The 20,000-nt window shown below is 39.7% G+C and overlaps 2 protein-coding genes across 3 annotated transcripts in view; one reads left to right on the top strand and one right to left on the bottom strand.

The window, feature by feature from the left end:
- The window catches only part of unc13d (unc-13 homolog D (C. elegans)), a 17,200-nt gene extending 1,453 nt beyond the window's left edge, over positions 1-15,747 (bottom strand). Inside the window, exons 1-31 of one of the 2 annotated variants that reach the window (XM_029456922.1) lie at positions 15,627-15,747; positions 14,107-14,133; positions 13,488-13,544; positions 13,098-13,154; positions 12,902-13,009; positions 12,767-12,826; positions 12,528-12,594; positions 11,244-11,424; positions 11,128-11,172; positions 10,590-10,661; positions 10,441-10,510; positions 10,243-10,347; positions 9,783-9,875; positions 9,601-9,701; positions 9,133-9,250; positions 8,697-8,818; positions 7,242-7,332; positions 7,107-7,163; positions 6,922-7,019; positions 6,493-6,544; positions 6,273-6,403; positions 4,316-4,433; positions 4,075-4,227; positions 2,814-2,909; positions 2,525-2,731; positions 2,363-2,437; positions 2,212-2,291; positions 1,124-1,238; positions 597-668; positions 115-198; positions 1-25 (exon numbers count right to left, since the gene is read on the bottom strand). The exon at positions 1-25 is cut by the window's left edge and continues 96 nt beyond it. In XM_029456922.1, coding sequence (XP_029312782.1) covers positions 1-25; positions 115-198; positions 597-668; positions 1,124-1,238; positions 2,212-2,291; positions 2,363-2,437; positions 2,525-2,731; positions 2,814-2,909; positions 4,075-4,227; positions 4,316-4,433; positions 6,273-6,403; positions 6,493-6,544; positions 6,922-7,019; positions 7,107-7,163; positions 7,242-7,332; positions 8,697-8,818; positions 9,133-9,250; positions 9,601-9,701; positions 9,783-9,875; positions 10,243-10,347; positions 10,441-10,510; positions 10,590-10,661; positions 11,128-11,172; positions 11,244-11,424; positions 12,528-12,594; positions 12,767-12,826; positions 12,902-13,009; positions 13,098-13,154; positions 13,488-13,544; positions 14,107-14,133; positions 15,627-15,677 — 2,788 coding nt within the window. In that variant the 5' untranslated portion in view covers positions 15,678-15,747. Of the gene's footprint in view, positions 26-114; positions 199-596; positions 669-1,123; positions 1,239-2,211; positions 2,292-2,362; positions 2,438-2,524; positions 2,732-2,813; positions 2,910-4,074; positions 4,228-4,315; positions 4,434-6,272; positions 6,404-6,492; positions 6,545-6,921; positions 7,020-7,106; positions 7,164-7,241; positions 7,333-8,696; positions 8,819-9,132; positions 9,251-9,600; positions 9,702-9,782; positions 9,876-10,242; positions 10,348-10,440; positions 10,511-10,589; positions 10,662-11,127; positions 11,173-11,243; positions 11,425-12,527; positions 12,595-12,766; positions 12,827-12,901; positions 13,010-13,097; positions 13,155-13,487; positions 13,545-14,106; positions 14,134-15,626 lie in introns of those variants that run through there. The other variant, XM_029456923.1, reaches the window with a different exon arrangement.
- Positions 15,748-18,598: 2,851 nt separating this feature from the next.
- wbp2 (WW domain binding protein 2) overlaps positions 18,599-20,000 on the top strand; it is a 7,575-nt gene continuing 6,173 nt past the window's right edge. Inside the window, exon 1 of the mRNA XM_029456939.1 lies at positions 18,599-18,847. Coding sequence (XP_029312799.1) covers positions 18,789-18,847 — 59 coding nt within the window. The 5' untranslated portion in view covers positions 18,599-18,788. The remainder of the gene's footprint in view (positions 18,848-20,000) is intronic.

Below are 20,000 nucleotides of genomic sequence, written 5' to 3'. Positions count from 1 at the left end.
CATATTTCTCTCCATTGTTCACTTTCTGTCGTGCATACAGGAGAAACGGGGGGAACATTTAAACAACTATCAAACCGTAGTCTGAGAAGCATTTCTTGCAGGCACCGGTCTCACCTGCTCCCATATTTTCCCTTCAAGGAACTTCTCCAGGAGCTTCCAGCTGCTCAGAGAGTTGTGGGTCAGGTGAGTTTTGAGAACCTTGGACACAAAGGAGAGAGATGAAATGTGAGTAAAAAACATTTTCACGAACACACATTTTGTGTTCTTCATTTTGGTCTGAGGAAATGGAGACAGTAAAATGTTTGATTCAGGGTGCGTTCACACCAGCGTTGTTTAGTCCAGAACCCAGGAGCGTTTACCCCCCTTGGTCCCCCTTGTTGTGGTCCCTGGATGAGGTTCATTTCCGGTGTAAATACCAAGTGTCCCATTTATGTTTCATTTCATTGGTCAAAAAAAGTTTAATTTTCCTGTTTTGGTGACTGGTGGAGTCATGTGGTCCCTCAGCCTCTAGGAGATAGGAGAGTCGGCAGCTCCGTAGTCTCCTGGCGGGAGGGAGGAGTGAGGGTGTTTATACCCAGCGCCCTTTAGTTACTCACCTTGTACTCATCAGAGTGGAGTGTATTCAAAGGCAGTCCATTTCCCTCAGCGAGGAAGCACTGCTCCAGGCACTAAAATACACAAAACAAAATAAAATGTACATTGATGCTATGCTGCTCGATTTTAAAACAACAACAAGGAGGCTCTGTAGTCCGAAGCAAGACAGCAAACTTTATTTCTCCTTTCTACCTTGACAAAGCCATCGCATACCAGATCCGCTCTTTCCTTATTCCCTTTCACAATAAAAGCCCACTGCGTAACTGTTTACCAGAGAAAACTCAAATTCACTGACGCCCCGGTGTGTAAAGGAACTTTACCTTAAAAAAGAAACTCCACCTTCCTCGTCCTCTCATTAACACTTCTGGTTCCAAAAAAACAAGATGGTGACACCCAAAATGGCTAACTCGAGGCCTAAAAACAGTCCTCCACTTCTTTTACACTGTCTAAGGCTGAAGCGCACGCTAATTTACTACAAAAGCCTTCTTCTGCGCTGGTAGTAAAGATAAGCAGATGGCTGAGGACCGACCTGCAGTGTGTACAGCAGTCTCTGGCAGAACACCATGAGTCCTTCTTGCTGTCGGTGCTGAGTCGCCACCTGGTAGAGGATCTTCACCAAGTTAATCCACAAAGGACTCAGGAGACTGGAAGAAGAAGAAACTATGTGGACATGCGCACTAATATTCCAGTTTTCCAAATTTGACAATATCCGGATTTGATACTCATCGAGTAAACAGCATATTACATTATTATTACAGGTCATTTAGCGACTTACAGCGAACTTACTACAGGGACAGTCCCCTGGAGCAACTTGGGGTTAAGTGCCTTGCTAAGGGGTACAATGGTGGCACTGGTGGTATTAAACTCACGACCTTCTGGTGTTCTGTTTGGAAGGCGTACCACTAGACCACTAGGCCATCACCACCCAGGATATTCCGAATTAGGCCTTAATCCGAATGTTTTTTTTCCGATTACGACGTGATATTTACAATATTTGCCAATATTATTCGTGGTTTAGGGGCACACGTGTGTAGATATATATATATACAGCGTATTTAGAATAATTATATCTTGCAACACACGGCTTCTTGCCTGTTTAGTTCGCTCTGCACTTATACAAAACAACTCAAACAGTTTGGAAGGCAGTTGTTTGGGTAAAAGCGCTTCCTGGACTCAAGACGAGTTTTGTTCCAGATGCTCTTTGGATAAGGATACATGGAAATATTATAATGGCATAGTCATGTTAGACCTAAAAATACTAATTCCGAGGCGTTTTGCCATCAAGCCTTCTCGCAAAAGAAGCTAGTTTTAAACATTATGAAAGACTTTTAGGAAATGTGCAAATATCCCAACTCCACCCATGAAGGATGTAGAAGGAATTAAAGACCGAAGCTGAGTTCGCCAATACTGAAAAACTTCGGAAAAGTCATATTTTGACGGCTGCATGTAACGAGGAATAATCATTTTTATTAGCTGCGTATACAGCTTTGTAAGAATATTGTCTTTTTTGGACTAAGTTCAAAACAAAGAATATTTTGTGCATGTAGTGACACAATTTCATGCGGTGATGCAATGTGAAAAACTGGATTTAATCAACGTAGATTAATCAGAGCTCACCTGTTGAAGTTCTCTTGAACCAGGTTTTCATTCATGTACTGCAGCTCTTGCTCCAGGTAGCGCATCAGAGGGTCTGCAGCCTGAAAGAGAAGAGGTTGGACATCAGACGAACATTAAAGACGTCTGTATTTGTGCTGTAAAAGTCACCTACATCCTCTGTGGACTTGGAGGGAATCCTCCGCCTGGTCGACATGTTTCGGACGTGAGTCTCAATGTCCGTGTTTAGCTGGAGAAGGAGATAAAGAAGTTGTGTTAAATGTTTCTCTGTACTTTATAATGTTGTTGTCGTTTCAAGAATTTACTGATGACGCACCTTTTTCCCGAGAGTGTCTAAAGCGGAGCGGATTTCTCGTCCGAGGACGCTCTGGGCTTGCTGCAGCTGTGAGGGCAGAGTGTTGTGAAACTGGGATTCCCCGATCACATTCTGGGTCCGATCTCGAAGTCCTGCCCAGTTCAGCTGTTTTGGAAGTCGAGTCAGCACGGACCGTAGGTGCTCCAGGTCGTTCACCACCACACACAACTACAGAGAGGAGAACGATTTTGAGATGTGTGATATGTAGCATTAGAAATGTTATTTATTTCCCCCCCTTGCCTGCCTTTACCATGTTGATGGCCCTGCCGTGGTCGGAGTTCTCCGAAAGAACCCGGACCCTCTCCTTCAGTAAATTACAGTAGTTCACCACAATCTTACACACATCCTGAAAACACACAGAAAGAAAAGGCAAACACATTGTTTATCAAGTCCATTTATAGTCTGTTTTGCTTCCATAACTCGTCTTCACTCTGTTCACCTGTAGTGTGTACAACATGTATGACCCTGTTCACCTGTAGTGTGTACAACATGTATGACCCTGTTCACCTGTAGTGTGTACAACATGTATGACTCTGTTCACCTGTAGTGTGTACAACATGTATGACTCTGTTCACCTGTAGTGTGTACAACATGTTTGACCCTGTTCACCTGTAGTGTGTACAACATGTATGACTCTGTTCACCTGTAGTGTGTACAACATGTATGACTCTGTTCACCTGTAGTGTGTACAACATGTATGACTCTGTTCACCTGTAGTGTGTACAACATGTATGACCCTGTTCACCTGTAGTGTGTACAACATGTATGACTCTGTTCACCTGTAGTGTGTACAACATGTATGACCCTGTTCACCTGTAGTGTGTACAACATGTATGACTCTGTTCACCTGTAGTGTGTACAACATGTATGACTCTGTTCACCTGTAGTGTGTACAACATGTTTGACCCTGTTCACCTGTAGTGTGTACAACATGTATGACTCTGTTCACCTGTAGTGTGTACAACATGTATGAATGTTACAATACATATCTTTAAAGGAGCTTTTCTCTAAAGGAGCTTTTTCTCACACTCTTCAGCAGAAGTCTCCACTTCAGCAGCACTTACATACACCAAACTTTCCACTTTCATTCCTCTCTATATTCTGAAGCTTTGTGCAGAGGGCTTTGTTCACATGTCACTCACAGCTCATGTTATACACGCTACACTAACTACATGCAGGAGATGCACAGAGTTCTGTGTGTTGACAGGATTTAGTGATTTATGGAGTGATACAAAGACAGATCCAGAAACTGTACAAACCTTTGACATGTGAACAACATGAAACACTTTGAACCTGCTTCATCCAGACTTCTCTTTATATCTGGACATGTAGCACATCAGCACAAATGTAATAAGATAATGCCTCATTTACATATACAAAAAAACATTTCAGGAAACTTGTAATACAAAAAATAATAGTCTTAATGTAAATGATGATCTGGGGATATCTATTACTAGTATATTTTACCCTATTCACCCGTGGTGTCTCCCCTTCAGAGCAGAATACTGTACCTCAGTGAGTTTGACCATCAGCATGAAGGCCTCCTCGGGGTCGGGCCAGGACAGCTTCTCCCACAGCTGGCAGATAGGTTGGATTAATGCCACCAGGTCCACTGCAGACGAGCTGTGTTTTATGGGCACGGCACCAGACTGCAGGGGCTGGAGCTGCGAGGAGAGTTAAAACGTATCATGAAAATCCCTGCCAGTGGATGAAATAATGTTTATTATAGTATTAAAGCATCAAAAATGTTACCTGGTCTACCTGCACAGCCCTCTCCAACCGATCCCGAGTGGTGCTGAACGCATGGTTCAACCAGTAAGGCAGAGCCTCTCTGAAGCCCTCTTGAAAGTTTGTCAACTCAAGTAATCCCCTGAAACAGGTCATTTAAATAAGTGAGAACTCCGACTGTATTTGTAGTTTCTTGTATCTTGTAGCAATGATTCCCCACTAGGATTATAGGTACGTGCAAATATTGTGGAGTAGATCAAATAATGGAAACTGGTGTGGTGAACAGGTGAATTAGCTAACAGTAAACTTTGTAATATAATTAGCTAAAAATAACAAATAAACATGGAAGATTATTAGCTAAAGGTAAGGGACAAAGAGGTGAAATAGGCTAAATGTATAAGCTGTTGAAATAATTAGCATTAGCTTAAAGTAAGCAGCTGAAATAGTTAGCTAAAAGTATCCTAATGAATGAACAGGTAAGATAATTAGCTAAATGGATAAACAGTGGAAAATATTTAACAAAAGGTAAGGGACAAAGAGGTGAAGTAATTAGCGTTGGCTAAATGTAGCCTAATGGATTAACAGGTAAGATAACTAGCTAAAAGTATACAGTGAAAGAGAATAAGCATATAATAGATAGATAGATAAACAGCGGAAAAATATGCTAAAGGATAAACTGTTGAAATAATTAGCATTAGCTTAAAGTAAGCAGTTAGCTAAATATAGCCTAATAGATGAACCATTCAAATAGTTAGCATTAGCTTAAAGTGTTGGATAATCAGGTACGATCATTTTCTAAATCAAATAGTGGAAAATAATTTGCTGAAAGTAAACAGTTGAAATTATTTTCTGAAGGCAATGGATAAAAAGATGAAGCTAATAGTAGCCTAATGAATAAACAGCTAAGATAATTAGCTACCAGTAATGGTTAAACAGCTAAGATAATTAGCTAACAGTAATGGTTAAACAGCTAAGACAATTAGCTAACAGTAATGGTTAAACAGCTAAGACAATTAGCTAACAGTAATCGTTAAACAGCTAAGATAATTAGCTAACAGTAATGGTTAAACCGCTAAGATAATTAGCTAACAGTAATGGTTAAACCGCTAAGATAATTAGCTAACAGTAATGGTTAAACCGCTAAGATAATTAGCTAACAGTAATCGTTAAACAGCTAAGATAATTAGCTAACAGTAATGGTTAAACAGCTAAGATAATTAGCTAACAGTAATGGTTAAACAGCTAAGATAATTAGCTAACAGTAATGGTTAAACAGCTAAGACAATTAGCTAACAGTAATCGTTAAACAGCTAAGATAATTAGCTAACAGTAATGGTTAAACCGCTAAGATAATTAGCTAACAGTAATGGTTAAACAGCTAAGATAATTAGCTAACAGTAATGGTTAAACAGCTAAGATAATTAGCTAACAGTAATGGTTAAACAGCTAAGACAATTAGCTAACAGTAATGGTTAAACAGCTAAGATAATTAGCTAACAGTAATGGTTAAACAGCTAAGACAATTAGCTAACAGTAATGGTTAAACAGCTAAGATAATTAGCTAACAGTAATGGTTAAACAGCTAAGACAATTAGCTAACAGTAATGGTTAAACAGCTAAGATAATTAGCTAACAGTAATGGTTAAACAGCTAAGACAATTAGCTAACAGTAATGGTTAAACAGCTAAGATAATTAGCTAAATGGATAAACAGTGGAAAATATTTAGCTAAAAGTTAGAAGCTATTTAAGCTTCTGCCACTCCAAGTTTTTAGTAGCAGGAATGTAAACCGACCTAAACACTGACAGTTTAATTGTAATTCAATAACATCAAATCAAATAAAAAAATATTGTAACAACATCCAATCTTTATGTAGTTTTACTAAACATCCACTTTAAAAGCAGATAAAAGTAACACGTTTGGAACATGACGTGGGGTCAATGCAAGGGGCTAACAGCTGCATGATTGTTGTGAAATCTGACCTTTTCTGTAAGAAAGCCTTGTCTTGGTGGATGGCCTGCAGGCTCAGGTAAACCGGGAACAGGCTGTTCGCTAGACCCTGCTCCATCTGACCCTCAATCAGGGATAAGGTCTCCTTCATTTCCTCTGCAAGCTATGAAAGAGAGGACAGATGAGATGAAATGAAACTGAATCGTTATAAAGAAGTTTGGTAAGAAAAGTGGAGGTTGAAGGGACTCTTACCAGGGAGTCAAACCTTTTATAGACGACAGTGAACACATCCACCTGCACGGCACTACAATGGTGAGGAAAAACACATCAATGATGACAAGAGTTAAAAAGAATCCTAATGCAATTTAGTTTGCTTCTACCTGTTGAAAGAAAACAACATTTGGGAGCAGCTTTGATTTATTTCCCTCTTTTTTTGTGTGTTTTTATTACTTTACGTATAGAGAAGCGGGATCCCGCCTCTCCCGGTGTCCCCCAGGCACCTTATTTCGTAAAAAATACAGACGGTAGTCAACATTTTTCACATTATCTTTCCTGATGTGATTTATCCAGCCAAACATTGTTGTCCATATTAATCCCTTAGACACAAATCATGCCAAAGTTTCCCTTTAATGCAGGACAGTCAACGTTAGTACTTCCAGTAGTCTAATTGTCCCACTTTACCTGGCAAATACTCTGTTCCAGGCGTCCTTGTTGTGTTTTATGTCTTCCTGCACCTCCACAATTAATCTGGAGAGGGCGCTCACGGTCTCTGACAGGTCCTGTTAAAACAACAGGACTTCAGTACTGTTAAATAAAATGGAGAAACCATATCACCCTCAATTCCACAACAAAGTGTTTGAGTTTACCTTCGTCATCGGCTGATGCAAACCCTTCTGGATGGTAAACCACTCCTGTGTACCTGTCTGATATGAAAGTCCTATTATGAGTAATTAAAGACTTATTATATACGTACTGTTGGTAATAACAGTATGATTACTGACCTGTATGGCATCGCTGACCTCATCATGTAACTCAAACTGAGCTGGGTTCAGTTTCTGAAACGCCTTCGTCTTACAGATCTGGACCAAGATCCTGAAACAAAACCACCACATTACTGAATCTTAATTTTATGTGTTTAACCACAAACATGTACACCATCTGAACGCTCTTTCTCGTTATCTCACTTGTTCTCTCTCACTCACTTTCTCTCTAGTTCTCGATCTCTCTCTCTCTCTCTCTCTCTCTCTCTCTCTCTCTCTCTCTCTCTCTCTCTCTCTCTCTTGCTCTCTCTCGTTTCATGGTGGATTTTCTGTCAAGATCTCTCCCTCACTCTCTCCCTAACTCTCACTCACTCTCCCTCTCTTGCTCGCTCACTCTCTCTCTCTCTCTTTCTCTCTCTCTCTCTCTCTCTCTCTCTCTCTCTCTCTTTCTCTCTCTCGCTCGCTTATCACTCTCTCTCTCTCTCGTTCTCACTCTCATTTTAAGGAGGATTTTCTGTCAAGATCTCTCCCTCACTCTCTCCCTAACTCTCACTCACTCTCCCTTTCTTGCTCGCTCACTCTCTCTCACTCACTCTCTCTCTCTTGCTCTCTCTCGCTTTATGGACAATTTTCTGTCAAAATCTCGCTCTTTCTAGTTCTCGATCTCTCTCTCACTCTAGTTCTCGATCTCTCTCGTTTACTCTAGTTCTCTCTCTCTCTCACTCACTCTAGTTCTCGATCTCTCTCGTTTACTCTAGTTCTCTCTCTCTCTCACTCACTCTAGTTCTCGATCTCTCTCGCTCACTCTAGTTCTCTCTCTCTCTCACTCACTCTAGTTCTCGATCTCTCTTGTTTACTCTAGTTCTCTCTCTCTCTCACTCACTCTAGTTCTCGATCTCTCTCTCACTCTAGTTCTCGATCTCTCTCGTTTACTCTAGTTCTCTCTCTCTCTCACTCACTCTAGTTCTCGATGTCTCTCGCTCACTCTAGTTCTTGATCTCTCTCGTTTACTCTAGTTCTCTCTCTCTCTCACTCACTCTAATTCTCGATCTCTCTCGTTTACTCTAGTTCTCTCTCTCTCTCACTCACTCTAGTTCTCGATCTCTCTCGCTCACTCTAGTTCTCGATCTCTCTCGCTCACTCTAGTTCTCTCTCTCTCTCTTTCACTCTAGTTCTCGATCTCTCTCTCTCTCTCTCTCTCTCTCTCTCTCTCTCTCTCTCTCTCTCTCTCTCTCTCTCTGAACTAAACTGAAATAAGAAAGTCTGTCTGTCTATCCCTCTCCTCGGCTCCCAGGCAGCGCAGCACCTACAGTCCTCTACACACAACAGAACACTGTCTATGGTTCCCTTTGGCTTGTTTAAAGTACAAGTCAAAAATAAAATAAAATAAAAATCAGGCTTATATTCATAAAAATATTATATCAGACTCAACAACTCAGATGTATAAATAACAGCAGATATATAAACGTTGTGCACCTGAGCAGTGTGTGCAGTTTCGGAGTAGCACTGGGAGTGGGGGGGAAGAGGTCTCTGTATTTGGCCACCAGACACAATCCGTACTTCAGGAAACCGTGAAGAGAGTCGCCAAGTTCCTGTTTCTGTGAACAGAGAGCAACACCTTTCTCAACCCTCTCGTGCACTTAGATAATAACTCCTGGTTTCTTTTTAACATTTGTTAACGAACCAGGACGAATATTACGTGAACGCACTGTCAAACGTGTTGTGCGTAAAGTCTTCATCTGCAAAGTCACTTTAGTTACAAAGTACAATATTTGCCTCTGAACAAGCAGAAATATAAAGTAAACTGGAAGTAAAAATAAAGTAATGTGTAAATGTTTTGCCCCTTTTTGTAGTTGCTTTGTGTCTTTGTATAAAGTAATGAGTAACTGCACATTGTTCAGGTCAGTTATACCTGCTGGTGTGGCAGCTCCTGCTGGTGCCAGTGGTACTCTATACTGGTGAGCTGCTGCAGCAGCACAGACGAGTCCACCTCTAAACTCTGATACAGTTTGCTGTAAGCCACCCACTTCCTGTTGATGCACACACACACACACACACACACACACACACACACACACACACACACACACACACACACACACACACACACACACACACTTACTGAGAAATGCAACAGAAAGACAACGTGTCATGCACACAAACCACTGTCATGATATGAATACAAATATTTCTGGATAAACATTGGCGAGACTATATGAAATAATAGTTTATGCTTGACTTCATGCAAAACTCCCCTGAGCCATAACACTACTAAATATATAGCACACACACACACACACACACACACACACACACACAGAGTAATTGATATACAAATGGTCACTTTGTGGGTGAAGTATTCCTGTAACATGGTGCTTACGCCAGGTCCTGGAGAAAAGGTGAGAGGTCATTCTGCGTAGCGTAGAGTTCCAGCATTGTCTGAGCCTCGCCACACAGAGACCCTTTCCACGGAGCGGATCCCTGAGAGGGACAAAAAGAGTTAAGAAGAGAGAAAGTATGTGATTTGAATTGTTTTTTGATAAGAAATAATGTGTCTTTTACTTGTTGTTTGGAGATGTAAGCCTGAACAAACTGCTGCAGGATCCCACAGTAGTTGATGTAAGCGCTGCGACCGGCGCTCAGCGTCCCGTCTCTCTGTCGGTCACAAAACACACATCATGAAAGAGCAGCGCTGGGTTTTCATTGGTGCACATTTCTTAATTTACAGGCGTTTTCATGCAGTCACAAATAAATATACTGTACGTGCATAAAACCAACAAAGTGCATGGGTGGATTACAAGACAATGGGCCCCTGGGCTGTAGTCACTTTGTGTCTCTTTGTAGTTTTTGTGTTTCTTTGTAGTCATTTCCAGTCTCTTCCTGGTTGGTACGTTTCTCTTTTATTGACATTTTGCAGGTGAAAGGAGCTCCTGACACTTTGGGCCCCTGGCCCTGTGCCCTGTAGGACCTTTCAGAAATCCATCTATGCCAAAGTGTTAAGGGCTGAAAAAGCTCTTTGTACCGCTTTATGGATGAACTTGAGGTTCAAGTGGCACTGGCCGCGATCCGGATACGTCTCTGTCCTGGGCTCCAGGTTGTACCAGTTGTCTTCAGTACAGTGAAGATCCTACAGTGAGATGATACAAATACACCGAGTATGAGACTGGGGAGACGGTGAAGATTAAAATATCAGATATTTAAAAATAAGAACATTTACTACCTGTAGTTTTAGGACCACGTTCCCCAAAAAGTCATCTGTGCCTTTCTCCTTTTTGGCCTCCTTGATCATCCTAAACAGGTAAAAGTATAAAAGTTTACACCTTTGCTTGGTCATCTGTTAGTGTTTGAGTCGCAGAGAGAGTTTAATACCTTCTTAAACTATTAAAGTTGGTTTTTATCTCTTCTAGTTTCTGAGTGAGGGAAACCTCTTCGTCCTTATCCCTGAAGCAGAAAACAGCAAAGTGACTGGAATGAAGAGGAAGACTTTTAAAGCAGAAGTGAAGCTTCGGATGTTTGTAGTCGTCTTGTGTCTCTTTGTAGTCTTTTTGTGTGTCTTTGAAGTTGTATTATGTGTCTTTATATTTTTGTGTCTCTTCGTAGTCGTTTCGTGTCTCTTTGTAGTTTATTTGTGTCTCTTTGAAGTTGTGTTATGTGTCTTTATATTTTTGTGTCTCTTCGTAGTCGTTTCGTGTCTCTTTGTAGTTTATTTGTGTCTATTTGTAGTGTTGTGTCTCTTTGTAGTCGTCTTGTGTCTCTTTGAAGTTGTGTTATGTGTCTTTATATTTTTGTGTCTCTTCGTAGTCGTTTTGTGTCTCTTTGAAGTCATTTTGTGTCTCTTTGAAGTTGTTTTGTAACTTTTTGCCGTCGTTTTGTGTCTGTGAAGTGAAGCTCTGGATGTTTTCCTCACCACATCTCGAGGTGGAAGCTGGCACCGGCAACATCTCCGAACTCTCTAAACCAAAAAGTAAAAAAGATCAGAAAAACAAACTACAACCTGAGATAAATACACACATTTACACTCACAGTATGAAGGTTTGGTTCCAGATGGGGTTCAGAGTTTTCTTCTTTATGTCTGATTGGTAGATCTTATCATCGGATACAGCGTCCTTTACAATAGATTTACAGGGCTTGGCTCTGGACCGGCGCGTTCGACTCTCCTCCTCGTCCTCCATTATGGTCAGCAAGCAGTACGGGTCACTGAAACCTGGTCAACACACAAGAGATCTGCAGTAAACTCAACTCAAATAGTGCGTTGACTTGCTACATGACAGTATTTCAATATGAAGAGATAGCAAGAGATTACTCCACAACGACCACAGCACACAGGAAGTGAAAGGATCAAATGTCCACATGAGAACTGAAACGCATCAGTAGAATTCAACCAAGATACCGAAACACCTCAAGTACTCACATTTCAGGACTCACTTTTAAATTGTAATCTTAAGAATCAATCTTCTTTAATGTGCTAAATGCTCATTTTGGCATGTCAAAATGTCCGCAATGACAATGCTAACATTATGATGTTTAGCAGGTATCATTTGTTTACTGTGTTCACACTTTTAGCTTTTGCTTGCTAACATTTGCTAATTAGCACTGAACACAAAGTTTGGTTGAAGCTGATGGAAATATCATTACAGGTGACATATAAATGTTGGTCTAATTAAAGCTGTAGGAGCCAAATAATAAAAGAAAAGTTAAAGTCTTTCAGGCCAAGGACCCGACGGAGCTGGGACCTCCTACTAACTACATATGTATAAAAGTATATTAAACTGGACCGGCAATAACGTGTATAAACATACATTTTAATGCTACTTTTAATGCGTAGCCACTACTTGACGTTTGTATAGATGCAATGCTGTGTAAATTAAATGGTTTTTAAGTTTATTTTCAAAAACTGGTTGATTTATCTTTGCTAATGACATGTTGGATGTGTAGGACCGGCTGTTGAAGATCTATGAGCCACAATGTGTTGTTGGTATATGTGCCCCGGCCCCCATGTGGCCAACCATAGCGTTGAACTGTTGTTAATTTGACGAGCTTTAAAAAAGTCTTATTGCTATTGGTTTTTTGGTTGTTATACATGCCATACATCATATATATATATATATATATATATATATATATATATGACTTCATGGATGTTTTCAATCGAGGTCAAGGAAAAGTGTTAAGAAAAGGGACTATTTGCAGCCAAAAAATCAGCAGGTCACCACAGAAAAACATGAATGTCTGCACCAGATTTTGTGCCATTTACTGAGTAGGTGTTGAGATAATTGTGGTGAATAAGTCATGAGGATTCAACCTTACCACTGACGTCTTTTCCCAGGATTCCCTTGGCTTCCTTCACGGTGGCCATGAGGCAGTATACTGGCGGCTGGAAGGTATATTTATAGGTATTTACATTTGTTGCTACTCAAACATGCACAGGATATCATTTCTTCCTCTGGTGAATAGAAGGTGGTGGAAAGTTAGGAATGCTATAAATAGATATGAGGGGTCTCTGAAGGCGCATTAATTGGAAAAAAGATGCTGACTTCGTTTCTCACCTCTGTGCTTTGTGCTTTCTCTGTCAGGCTGTTGTGCTCCGACTCTGTCATTGTGAAAGCCTGGAACATACGACACAAACAATCAGTTATACACAAACACAGCAGTGGAGGTATGTGTGAATCCAAGGCGTTTACCTCCTTGATGTACTGGTGAAGCTGGCCATCTGTGAACACCTCGGTGGATGACGGTTTACCCATCTTGTGGGCGATGGTGTACAACAGCTCTTTATACAGAGGCGTCAGCTTTAAACAGGAGAAACAGAGTGAGAGCTTTATTGGGGGAAAAACCTAAAATGATGTGAATAATGTGAAAGCACATGAGTGGTGATACCTCACGCTCCTTGTGCTTCTGTGCTTTCTCTTCTGGGTTTTCATCTTCCTTCAAATCCTGAAGGACAAGAACACTACGGGTGAACTGGGTAGAGATTTTAACTTATAAATATCAGCATGAAGCTTCCCCACTTCATGACTCACATCAACACAAGTTTATATTACAAGTGTTTAATATGTACATGAGGCGTTATGTAATGTAGCTGTGGAGAATTTACATCTACACACACAGTTACAAACACACACTCTCATGTTCTCATGCTTCCTCTCGTCTGAAGAAGACGAGTTGTGTAAACCAGTTCATTAACAAAAATGTGTTTGTCTGTAGAGTCTCGACTTAAGATATCCAGGTTAAACTTGAGGTATTTGAAGGTCACTGAGTGTAACGTACCCTCCTTTCTCGCATTTTCCTCGTCAACCCCAGTTTACGAACATGTCCAGGTGACAGCTGAGAAGAAAAAGACAAAAGTCAGCCACGACAAAAACACATTTTAAAGGACCATTTAGCACAAATCACTGTGGACTATTTTCCAAACCTCGCTGTAGTGTGAGTGTATTTTCACTATTCTTGAAACATTTTGCAGAATGACTGATGATATTCTTACCCTAATTAATTACACTTGTCATGCCTGAGCCTAAACCAACCCAATCAATGAAGGCCACGAGTGTTAGCCAATCAGAGGTGGAGCAGGGCGGGTCATGCCTTCGCCATAGTAGCCGAATGTGTGTTTTCGACTATGATTAGAAACGTGTTTGTGCAGCTTGTTCTCATAGAGAGCATTACAAAAAGTAATGCACTGTAACTTGTACCTATCCAGGGGAAATACATTTCCCTCCAGACGTAACTGACATGCAGGTTTCATGGGACATTCTTTAGACCTTTAATCACCTAAACCCTTCCTGCCTGGTGAAGGCCCATGTCTTTCAAACTCCCAGTTTGCTTTCTGTTAGATATTTGCAGTCACTGAGCCCAAATCTAGTTTAAGGCAGAAAGAAATGCCGTGTTTTACCTGTGTGAGTCCTGTTGAGCCATGTTCCTGGAAAGCAGAAGATAAAGGTGCATATGTTTAAACACTGCAGTCGAATCATGATGTCCAAGTACATAGTTGAGTGAAGCAGGTCGTTTAAAGATGACCTCATCTCATCAGCGACCGTTTGTATTAAATGTGCAAAGAGACCTCCAGTTGCGAAACTAAATAGCCTCTTCCTGATAAGGCCTCTGTGAGGGACTTCCTGTCTTACTGATACTAACAGTGACTTAGAGGAAACAACACACTCAATATCAAACCAGGGAATAACTAGCTCATCCTGAAAACAAGTATGCAAATACACCTGTACCTGTGTCACACGCACTATTATTCCATAATGTTTGCATAATGTTTGCATATAGTAGCAAAACATAACATTTCCATAGATTCTCCTCCAAATGACTTCAGACAGTTGCAATAAACGCAGAAACATCCGAGTTAAAGTTGCCTGACCTTCCCCTCTGGAGCAGAAAACAAGTTGTATTTTGGCTGCTGTTGCATAAATGAGAGTTCAGTTACATCACGATATAATCTAAACTTTTATTACTTTAGATCGGCATCAGGGACGCCGTTAAAAAACACAAGAAAACGTGCCAATGACCTCGTCCTGTGAGATGTCCTGTGAATAAGAATCTCCACAACAATGCAAAGTGTGTCAGGTTTGCATTCACAGATACACATAACTAATACTTTATGCAAATTCATACTAAAGGAAAAAACCTGAAGTTAGTCAGTCTGTAAAGTCCCTTCAAAATGTCTCCCGTGACAAATGTGTTTTCATTCTGCGTCACCTGATTAAAGCAAACATCTAAAAACTGTTCTGAATCACCGTCACGGCGGAGTCTAAAAAAGACATTTTGGACAACGTGACTCGTGTTTGGATAAGATTTTAAACATTTTTATTCCTTATCTGACAAGCTGTGCAGAAGAAATGATGAAAACAAAACCTCAAGAAACACAAAACACCTTCAGAACAAAAGTGTTTTAATATATTCATATATCTAAATATCGTCACGGCTGGAAGTTTCCAAATCTTTAAACCTACGTATTTAGCCATGTCTTTAATTAAGATGGTTTATAAATATATATTTTAACTTCTTTTATTGTATTAATACAATATATATATATTTATTTAATTGTATTTCAATTGTTTTATTAATCTAGTTTTTGTTTATTGTTTCATGCAGTTTTCCTAGTTTATTACAGCATTTAATTATATTTATTACTTCTTTATAATTGTATTGTCTTGCGTGGATTGCTTATAAAATTATACATTTGTTACGTTGTTAGTTTCTGTTTTCACTTGCTTGTCATCTGTGAAGCTCTATAAACGGCACTAACCTGTCGGGGAGGTGCTACACACATGATAATAACACTGATTGATTGAACAGCTTCACACAGCGATATAAATATATATAAACTGCTTAGTACCTGATAATAAGAAGCAGAAATGTTGCCTATTTTAGACATTTCAATATATACACACATATAAAAGTCCATACCTGTTCGGGTGTTTGCAGCAGATTGTCTCCCGTGTCACTTTGACTTGACATGATGATGCTAATATTTAACAAGCAGCCTCCTGCCTGCTGTGCTGTGTGTGTGTGTGTGTGTGTGTGTGTGTGTGTGTGTGTGTGTGTGTGTGTGTGTGTGTGTGTGTGTGTGTGTGTGTGTGTGTGTGATAAAGGGAAGCTGTGTGTGCCGGATGTCATCACTTCCTGTAGAAGGTGGTAACATCACTAACTGTGACTTCTGACTCTTTCTTTATCTGGAGCATGTTGTGCAACAGAGCATGTGAACGCAAAGGTTTCATGACTGCGTCCCATCAGGATGAATGAAGTCATGAAGCGTGAGGCAGCAGCTGTTCTGTGTTCACCGAATCCTACTTCTGTTTATTTACTCCATTAAACTGCCAGTGATCCAATGTGTATTTACAGCAGACTTTACTACATATATTTAACATTTACACATTAAAATATCTCAAAACAACAAGAAGTTGTTGCAAATGTTTCCAATAACTTTCAGAAATATCTATAGTTTTAATTAAGGTAAAGTTTCCTTTGGATCTGAATGTTCTTTAACTTCATAACCATCATTATTAAATGGTAAATAGATAGTTCATTAAACGTAAATAGTTATGTTACTATAAGTAAATAATTATATTGAATAATGTTTATTATTAGTAATGCTATGATTTATGTTATTTTGTGTATATTGTATCATTGCTGAGAAGAGACGATATTATTCTGATTACATTAGTAAAATATTTATTAAAAGTTTATTGTTGCAACGTTTTATATACTATATTAAGTATTTTTATTGTTTACCAAATGATTTGTAAAACATGTTACACAAACTGTGGGAAAATCGTGTGTGTGCGTGTGTGTGTGTGTGTGTGTGTGTGTGTGTGTGTGTGTGTGTGTGTGTGTGTGTGTGTGTGTGTGTGTGTCTGTGACAAAGTCCACTATTGTTTGCCAACCCACACCATGAATGTGCTTCTTCTTACACAAGAAATGCAGCTACTTTTGCAACCCGACCGACTCATTCTGAGAGAAGCTGTTTCTGACTGTAAGAGACACGTACTGGAGACACACACATTAAAGTCAGAACAATATAAGGACACTGCCCCGGCTAAGCATTTAAAGTATTTGTTTGTACCTGCTTCTTGTCCTCCCGCCACCATCCGATAAATGCATTTACGCACATACAGTACAGAAATGTTTGGTAAATACAAAGAACCGTACACAGATGCATATACACATTAAAATTATATATTTGTTCTCACATGTTTACATTTCATGTACAGCTCAATTAGCTTCTTTTTGTTTCCTGTTAATTAACAACATAGAGGGCACATTACACAATACTTTCACTGCCGTTGTAGTCAATTATTCCTCTTATGAATGTGGACATTTTCTATTATCAGTATTATTTACTAATATTATTATTACTAATATTATTATTATTAACATTAGTAGCAGTAGTAGTAGCAGTAGTCGTCGTCGTAGCAGTAGTAGTAGTAGTCGTCGTAGCAGTAGTAGCAGTAGTAGTAGTAGTAGTAGTAGTAGTAGCAGTAGTAGTAGTAGCAGTAGTCGTCGTAGCAGTAGTAGCAGTAGTAGTAGTAGTAGCAGTAGTAGTAGTAGCAGTAGTAGTAGTAGCAGTAGTAGTAGTAGCAGTAGTCGTCGTAGCAATAGTAGTAGTAGTCGTCGTAGCAGTAGTAGCAGTAGTAGTAGTAGTAGTAGTAGTAGTAGCAGTAGTAGTAGTAGCAGTAGTCGTCGTAGCAGTAGTAGCAGTAGTAGTAGTAGCAGTAGTAGTAGTAGTAGCAGTAGTAGTAGCAGTAGTAGTAGTAGTAGTAGTAGTAGCAGTAGTAGTAGTAGCAGTAGTAGTAGTAGTAGTAGTAGTTGTCGTCGTAGCAGTAGTAGCAGTAGTAGTAGTAGCAGTAGTAGTAGTAGCAGTAGTCGTCGTAGCAGTAGTAGTAGTAGTCGTCGTAGCAGTAGTAGCAGTAGTAGTAGTAGTAGTAGTAGTAGTAGTAGTAGTAGCAGTAGTCGTCGTAGCAGTAGTAGCAGTAGTAGTAGTAGCAGTAGTAGTAGTAGCAGTAGTCGTCGTAGCAGTAGTAGTAGTAGTCGTCGTAGCAGTAGTAGCAGTAGTAGTAGTAGTAGTAGTAGTAGTAGTAGTAGCAGTAGTAGTAGTAGCAGTAGTCGTCGTAGCAGTAGTAGCAGTAGTAGTAGTAGCAGTAGTAGTAGTAGCAGTAGTAGTAGCAGTAGTAGTAGTAGCAGTAGTAGTAGTAGCAGTAGTAGTAGTAGTAGTAGTAGTAGTAGTAGTAGTAGTTGTCGTCGTCGTAGCAGTAGCAGTAGTAGTAGTAGTCGTCGTAGCAGTAGTAGCAGTAGTAGTAGTAGTAGTAGTAGTAGCAGTAGTAGTAGTAGCAGTAGTCGTCGTAGCAGTAGTAGCAGTAGCAGTAGTAGTAGTAGTAGTAGTAGTAGTAGTAGTTGTCGTCGTCGTAGCAGTAGCAGTAGTAGCAGTAGTAGTAGTAGCAGTAGTAGTAGTAGTAGTAGTAGTAGTAGTAGTAGTAGTAGTTGTCGTCGTCGTAGCAGTAGTAGTAGTAGTAGTGGTAATAGTAGTAAAGGAAGGAAAAGGAAATAAAAATGGCTGATGAGAAGTAAATTCTATATCAGAAAACCTTTTATTTAAATGTGATTTGTAAATGAAATGCAACAATACATACAACATATTCATTACTCTACGACCCCCAAAACCTTAAAGACTCTTGATATATGTAAAATATATAATTGCTTAAACTGCTGAATCTTATTTATTAATTTTAATGATTGAATGTAATCACCCCTTAACTCCTGGTACACTGTTTACTGTGTGTTTGTTTCTGCACTTGTTTTGCAAAGTTTTTTTGTGATACTAATAAAGTTAAAATTGAAGAAAAAAAAAAACACGTATCCTTTTGAAGAACGTATGACGTCACGCGGTGGGCGTTTCACACGTACGGAGGAAGAGCAGGTGCAACACCAGAACCCAACCGAGCAGCAATTTCACAACAACCGTTATCAACGCAGAGGGGAGAGAAAGCGACCCAGGCCCGTAGATACGTTTCGTGATAGAGGAACACGCCCGTTAATCCTTGTCGTTGTTGGAGAGTCCGGAGGCCCGTTGACATGACTCTGAACCAGAACAACTCGGAGTCCGGCGGAGTCATCATCAACAACAGTGAAAGGTGACGGTTAGCAGGTGCAACGGGCTAGCTAGCAGTAACGTTAACTGACAAGTTCTGAGACCGTCACACCAAACTCCATTACAAATAAACACTGATGGTACTTCAACGTTACATACCAGGAGCAGTCGCACATTATTCAGCTCTATCTAACAACGTTACAGCGTATTTAACTTAATTCAAATGAGAACTTTGAGCATCTGTTAGCTTATTTTTCAAACCACCTAACGTTGGTATAATTCTATCAAATATGCTGTGAGCACCGTGAAGAAGTCATAATACTTGTCTTTTTAATTTAACAAATGGCTTCAGACATAAGCCGAATTGAAGAGTGGCTGATAATCAGTGTACAACCGACACTAATTATACACATACATTCGAAATGGCAAGTTAGGCTACATTAAATGTTATAACGCCATGTTTGTTAATGGAATACTCGCGTTGCACCTTACGGAACCGGGTCTCGCAGCCTCAACATGGCTTTCAACCTGTTATATCATCACTGCAGTCAACCGTAGCAGACTTCACGTGACTACATTAATGTTTACGTTATATTTAGACAAACTTGTCCAGGGTGAAATGTTATTTAATGATATTGTAACTGTAATTTAGCATGTATTGCAGTGCTGTGCTGCTGCATTGCTTACTGTCTCCATCTGCACTCTGGCCTGCTCTTTTATAAAACGTTTGTTTTGTTTTGTCACATCTGCATGTTTCACATCAGTGCCAGATTATTCTAGAACATACTGCATCTGCAATGATAAACCCATTTCAGCTAACCCAGAACCAGTTGTAAACCCTGTCACTAGATGGCATGTAATCCTAATCCTTTTACTTCAGTACTATTTACTGAAAGCAACTGTGCTATGTTTAGTAACTGGACAGTTGCACATTAACCTAGTGATCTCATTTTTAAGCTGTTAAATCAAATATTATGATGGGCCTTGAGTCTAGTTTAGTTTAAGTTTATTTGCACAATTTAAAATACACAAACATAACGATAACAAATTACATTCAGTACAGGAAGAGGAAGAAAACCCACTGGGTTTATATGAAGTTCTAATTTCACATTGTTATAAAAAACATAATATTATACAGAAAAGAATATGACTTCATAGGAGTGATGGCAAACTATTGAAACAAGACAGAATAAAAA

This window comes from Cottoperca gobio, chromosome 19 (assembly GCF_900634415.1).
Source record: "Cottoperca gobio chromosome 19, fCotGob3.1, whole genome shotgun sequence".
In the NCBI taxonomy this organism is placed as follows: domain Eukaryota; kingdom Metazoa; phylum Chordata; class Actinopteri; order Perciformes; family Bovichtidae; genus Cottoperca; species Cottoperca gobio.
This window is presented reverse-complemented; position numbering and strand designations above follow the sequence as displayed.